The sequence below is a fragment of the Branchiostoma floridae genome, chromosome 10 (genome assembly GCF_000003815.2).
Source record: "Branchiostoma floridae strain S238N-H82 chromosome 10, Bfl_VNyyK, whole genome shotgun sequence".
NCBI classification, from domain to species: domain Eukaryota; kingdom Metazoa; phylum Chordata; class Leptocardii; order Amphioxiformes; family Branchiostomatidae; genus Branchiostoma; species Branchiostoma floridae.
In genome coordinates this window covers 17,751,987-17,757,537 of record NC_049988.1, presented here as the reverse complement: position 1 = coordinate 17,757,537, position 5,551 = coordinate 17,751,987, and the positions used below count along the sequence as shown (strand labels likewise).

The 5,551-nt window shown below is 42.3% G+C and overlaps 3 protein-coding genes across 3 annotated transcripts in view; all 3 read left to right on the top strand.

The window, feature by feature from the left end:
- LOC118425006 (flocculation protein FLO11-like) overlaps positions 1-952 on the top strand; it is a gene marked incomplete at its 3' end in the record, with an annotated part of 3,101 nt that extends 2,149 nt beyond the window's left edge. The window contains exon 2 of the mRNA XM_035833822.1: positions 7-952. Coding sequence (XP_035689715.1) covers positions 7-952 — 946 coding nt within the window. The remainder of the gene's footprint in view (positions 1-6) is intronic.
- A 37-nt stretch (positions 953-989) lies between these two features.
- Positions 990-4,689, top strand: LOC118425005 (cell wall protein DAN4-like). The gene is made up of 7 exons (XM_035833821.1): positions 990-1,900; positions 2,141-2,204; positions 2,435-2,542; positions 2,882-2,994; positions 3,462-3,702; positions 4,152-4,221; positions 4,638-4,689. The coding sequence occupies exons 1-7, from the start codon at positions 1,112-1,114 to the stop codon at positions 4,687-4,689; spliced, it is 1,437 nt and encodes a 478-aa protein (XP_035689714.1). The 5' UTR covers positions 990-1,111.
- A 143-nt stretch (positions 4,690-4,832) lies between these two features.
- LOC118425004 (mucin-5AC-like) overlaps positions 4,833-5,551 on the top strand; it is a 3,523-nt gene continuing 2,804 nt past the window's right edge. The window contains exon 1 of the mRNA XM_035833820.1: positions 4,833-5,537. Within this exon, the coding sequence (XP_035689713.1) occupies positions 4,927-5,537 (611 nt within the window). The 5' untranslated portion in view covers positions 4,833-4,926. The remainder of the gene's footprint in view (positions 5,538-5,551) is intronic.

Genomic DNA, 5,551 nt, shown 5'->3' with positions numbered 1-5,551 from the left:
GGCTAGCACATTTAAATCGTCTTTTGCCACGACGACGCTTTCTGAATCGACACCGGTGGACGAAAGCACGACCGCGCAAAGAACGACAGTTCCTACTCTGGCGGTAACAACAGAGCAAAGCACTTTGACCTCAACCTTGCCACAGACCACCGTGGCAAGTACAATAACGGAGAGGCCTAGTACGTTTGAATCGTCTGTAGCCACGTTTACAACACCAAGTGCCACAACCACAATCCTTGGTACGTCGGAAGGTCATACCACCATATCGCAGACCACGTGGTATCCGTCCACGGACACAACATATGGCATGAAAACGACCACAAGCAGCCAAGGAACGTCAGTGCCAACGACAACGCTTGCCGAATCTACATCGGCAGACCAAAGTAGCACCCAAAGAACAACATTTCGTACAGTGCCTGCAACCACTGAGCGAAGCACTGCTACATCAACTCTGCTTGAGACCACAGTGGCTAGTACAACTACAGAGCAGACAAGCACAATTGGCTTGTCTTCCGCAGCATCTTCGACAGAACCTGCTCGAAGTACTCTTCTCAGCACTTCTGAAGGGTATTCAACTGGACAGTCCACAGAATATTCTTCAGCAGGCACCACCCTTGAACCAAGCTCCACCACTAGCAGATCAAGAACGTCAGTCCATTCGACAACGTTTTCAGAATCTACACCGGTGGACAAAGGTACGACGGCACAAAGAACCACAGTCTCTACACTGTCGGTAACGACAGAACAAAGCACATTGACCTCAACCTTGGCAGAGACCACAGTGGCTAGTACAACAACGGAGAGGGCTAGCACATTTAAATCGTCTTTTGCCACGACAACGCTTTCTGAATCGACACCGGTGGACGAAAGCACGACCGCGCAAAGAACGACAGTTCCTACTCTGGCGGTAACAACAGAGCAAAGCACTTTGACCTCAACCTTGCCAGAGACCACCGTGGCAAGTACAACAACGGAGAGGCCTAGTACGTTTGAATCGTCTGTAGCCACGTCTACAACACCAAGTGCCACAAGCACAATCCTTGGCACGTCGGAAGGTCATACCACCCTATCGCAGACCACGTGGTATCCGTCCACGGACACAACATACGGCATGAAAACGACCACAAGCAGCCAAGGAACGTCAGTGCCAACGACAACGCTTGCCGAATCTACATCGGCAGACCAAAGTAGCACCACGCAAAGAACCACCTTCCGCACAGTGCCTGCAACCACTGAGCGAAGCACTGCTACATCAACTCTGCTTGAGACCACAGTGGCTAGTACAACTACAGAGCAGACAATCAAAATTGGCTTGTCTTCCGCAGCATCTTCGACAGAACCTGCTCGAAGTACTCTTCTCAGTACTTCTGAAGTGTATTCAACTGGACAGTCCACAGAATATTCTTCAGCTGGCACCACCCTTGAACCAAGCTCCACCACGTCTTCATACGCAACAACTGATTCACCCACAAAAGAGCAAAGCAGCACAGAGACGGATCAAACTACACACATGAGAGATACGACGCTGTCTGCGTCAAGCACAGACATGACATCCACACTGATACAAAAAACAAGTCTCCCACAGTCAACCACAGACCTCACTACACAATCGTTCGCAACGATTACAACCACTACAATGACCACACCTCATGGTGATACTTCTGACATGAGCACTACTTTCCGGACAGAGAGACTAAGCACAGAAACTGCTACGTTGACGCCGACAACGTATGGATCCATGACTTCTACCTCTTCGTTTGTCACGAAAACATCAGAAATTAGGTCGACGACTAGCAGCGCAATAACTTCAATGACTTTTTCGACACTTGCATCAGCTACAGGTGCAGACCAAAGCACACCGGAAACCACAAGCCAAAGAGGAACAACCCTACCAACTAAGGTAATTTGAATTTGCAATACTCACCTTTATGTCAGCCTTTTTGTTCTTGCTGCTATATAATCCACATGTTGATAGTTCCTGGTAATATTGGGAATCTGCGTGTGTGTATATATAGATGTGCGGGGATGTGTTTATATGTGTGTGTATGCGTTTGTGTGTGTGTGTGTGTGTGTGTGTGTGTGTGTGTGTATGTGTGTGTGTGTGTGTGCTCTCATAAGTTCGTCGACCTTTTCCTTACAGGTTACCTCATCATTGCAGTCCACAGCAATTACAGAAATTACTGCCACGTCAACCGATGTGGAAGGTAAATCGTTTTTACTACCTTAGTACCCTCTGGTTAAGTTTGATCTTACCTTCTTAACTAAACAAAGCACTACGCCTCAGAATTCAGTTATGTGGATGCATATTGACTGTTTGATATATTGTGTTGTATTAGTGTTCTAATGTTGAGTTTTTTAACCAGCTCGTAACATTAGTCACAACAACATTATTGAAAGGTTTGTATTCATTGTGCATATCTATGTTTTCCTGAAGATCGCTGTCCGATTTGCGGGAGTAATGCATACTGCCTAACGTCTGAGGAGGCTCCTCGCTGTGTGTGCAACCCTGGATACGTTTGGAACGGGACGGCTTGTGAAGAATGTAAATTGTTGTTACTCATGATTGTAGTATAGTGTAGCACTAGATTAGACATGCATTTCTGACAGACTCTTTGGTCATTTTACATCTTTCAGTCCTATATTTCGATTCGAAGAAAGTATAAACGTAATATTACGAAGCAAATATTCCGAAAATCTATGTTTCTCTGTTAACTTTCTTCAAACGTGAAAATATGTTGCACTATCATCACCATATTGGAATATCTTGACGTTTTATCTAAGCGAATTCTATAAAATATTTTGCAAACTCTTTTTTTGTTTTTACCACTGTAAAACGCGCCAAGTAAGTAATTATTTTAAATGTATGCAAATGATTTTACAGTCCCAGCTATAATTGGATTGGACCTCACCCTTGGTGCTCTGGAATGGGATTCCGAATACAAAGTCAACTCGAGCAGACAGTTCCGAAGCATTGCAAAGATGCTAACAGACAAGGTAAGGGACGACTATTACGCTGATTATGTTTGTATATCAGCGCATGTAGCAGGTTAACTAGTTGACTGATCGAGTAATTTTTGATACTGTTTTGTACTCTCATGTATTTAGCCAGTTACGTTTTGATTAGATGTTACTTTATGACCTTTCTATATTTGTATTAATTTTGCAGATTTTACAGGGCTTTTCGATTTCAGAATCATTAAATGTAAAGCTATAGTACAGCATAATACTATTTGTCAGCAGCACATGTACAACAAGAAATTTGACACGATTCGTTTAAGGATTTAAGTTTCCCAACAAAGCTGTGTAGTGTGTCTTGTTTTGACTTGACGTTATGTAGATTCACATTTAGCTTTACATATCAGCTATTGTTCCCTTAGTCTGTGCATAATATTGATACATCACACACGAGAAAGGAACATAATAATAATACATAAGAACCTTACCTTTCTTATCTTCCTCAGATATCCGAGTACTTCATCTCGAACGGCGACACGTTTCTCAGCGCCATATTCGGCAGCGCTGCAGTGGTGAGAATTTATGAAGGAGGTGTAGCGAGATCTGTGGAAGGAAGTGTTGCCTCAACGGTCCTTCTGAACTTCAGCACACCCTGCGTGGAAAAGGAAGATGTGACGGATTTCCTGGCCGAAGTAATCGCCACTGACAGCAATAACACACTCGGCATCGTTCTGCGGACTGCCTACGGTACACCATTTTCTGTTGGGTTTCACTGGATACTATCTGAAGCAATATTCACAGATACTAAGCGGTACAAGCAACCACGATCTTATAACTTAATTGTATGTGAGTGCGAACATTGAAATGTCTCGGATAATTGATCTACATGTGAATCAATAGGGTTTGGCACATGTACGTGTTCACATGCAATGAACATGTTACACAGTGATTGCTTAGCGCATAAGTCAATATGCATTTTTATTGAAAAGATAACTATACATATATTTACGTATACGAATGTTTTTCGTGTGCTTAATGACCAGGTTTGGTGTAGTGTAGTGTAGTGTAGTGTAGTTTGATATAATTCTGTCTGACCACTATTGGACTATCATTCTATCATTCCGTACAATGTTTGACATGTGTATCCCAGTAGACGGCTACACGCGATAACATTGTCGACATTTCATCCCCTGCAGAGATTTGCTCCGATGATTACTGTTCCGGTGAATCGTCTTGCTTTGTGGTCGATTCCGATAGAGAATGCAGGTAATGTGTTCATCTTACCAACATCATTGTGTAATTTTTTTTTAATTTGAAACGTGTCGATCTCCCTTCTACTCCAGTAAGGGAGATCAACTCACGTACACTGTTCATACATATGTAATTATCTATTTATTATTGTCCTGTATAATTTATTATTTTCAATTCTTGTATAAGTGGCGGCGTTAATATAAGTTGAATGTAACTTGAGTCCGCCGTCACTTTGTCCTCGTCCGTTTATTTGTATTTTTACACATATTTCAATAAAGAAAAAAAAATTTTTAATGATGTTTTGTTAGAATAGACGGCTATTGCTTCATTAGTCTGTATGTCTGCGATATTATAGTAATAAGGATAGATGCATCATTTTCACAAAGCTAATGCATCTGCCGATTATTGAGAATTTTTATCTACTTTTACAGAATTGGCGATCTCGTCGTACCGAGCCACTGTGAAGGTAAGACTGTTCCTTAAGTCATATTATATATAAGTATATTTTATACAAAGTACTTCCTTAGAAAATTGCATATCCATTTGAAGGTTAGTCCAATGAACTAGCAAAAGATATATTTCTATATGCTAGTTAACGATAAAGTTTATATTGTCAATACAGCATCAGAGACATCAACTGCAATTGCAACCATTGAACCGACAACGGATGAAGAACTACTGACATCTTCTGTGGCAACAACAATTCCGACCACAACATTTATGGAATCGACAATGTCAGACCAAAGTACGACCGGCCAAAGAACCAAGATTGTTACAATGAATCCAAGTACAGAGCCGAGCACTTTAATGACTACTGTTAAAGAGACTGTGCCAACCACAACAATTCTCACGACAGAAGTAAGCAGCTCGACAATCAGCACTTCGAGAACTACAATTCCGACGACAACATTTATGGAATCGACACTGTCAGACCAAAGCACGAACGGCCAAACTACCGTACTTGCTACAGTGAATCCAAGCACAGAGCAAACTTCAGTATTTGTATCAACTGCCCAGCAGTCTACAGGACATTCCTCTATCGCCACGACGGAAGGAAGTAGCTCAACAATTAGTACTTCGAAAACTACGATTCCGACCACAATATTTCTCGAATCAACACTGTCAGACCAAAGTACGACCGGCCAAAGAACCACACATGCTACAGTGAATCCAAGTACAGAGCAAACTACTATTGAAGAGACAACAGCGAAACCAAGTACACAGCAAACTACGGTAGAAGAGACAACAGTGAAACCAAGCACAGAGCAAAGTACTGTTAAAGAGACAACAGTGAAGGCAAGCACAGAGCCAACTACTGTTGAAGAGACAACGTGAAACCCAGCCC

Bases quoted from the DNA above. Each gene is read 5' to 3' on its own strand.
- LOC118425005 (XM_035833821.1), top strand. From the start codon at position 1,112: ATGAAAACGACCACAAGCAGCCAAGGAACGTCAGTGCCAACGACAACG. The intron at 2,995-3,461 runs GTAAGGGACGAC...TATCTTCCTCAG, and splicing joins CAAAGATGCTAACAGACAAG to ATATCCGAGTACTTCATCTC. The intron at 3,703-4,151 runs GTACACCATTTT...CATCCCCTGCAG, and splicing joins CGTTCTGCGGACTGCCTACG to AGATTTGCTCCGATGATTAC.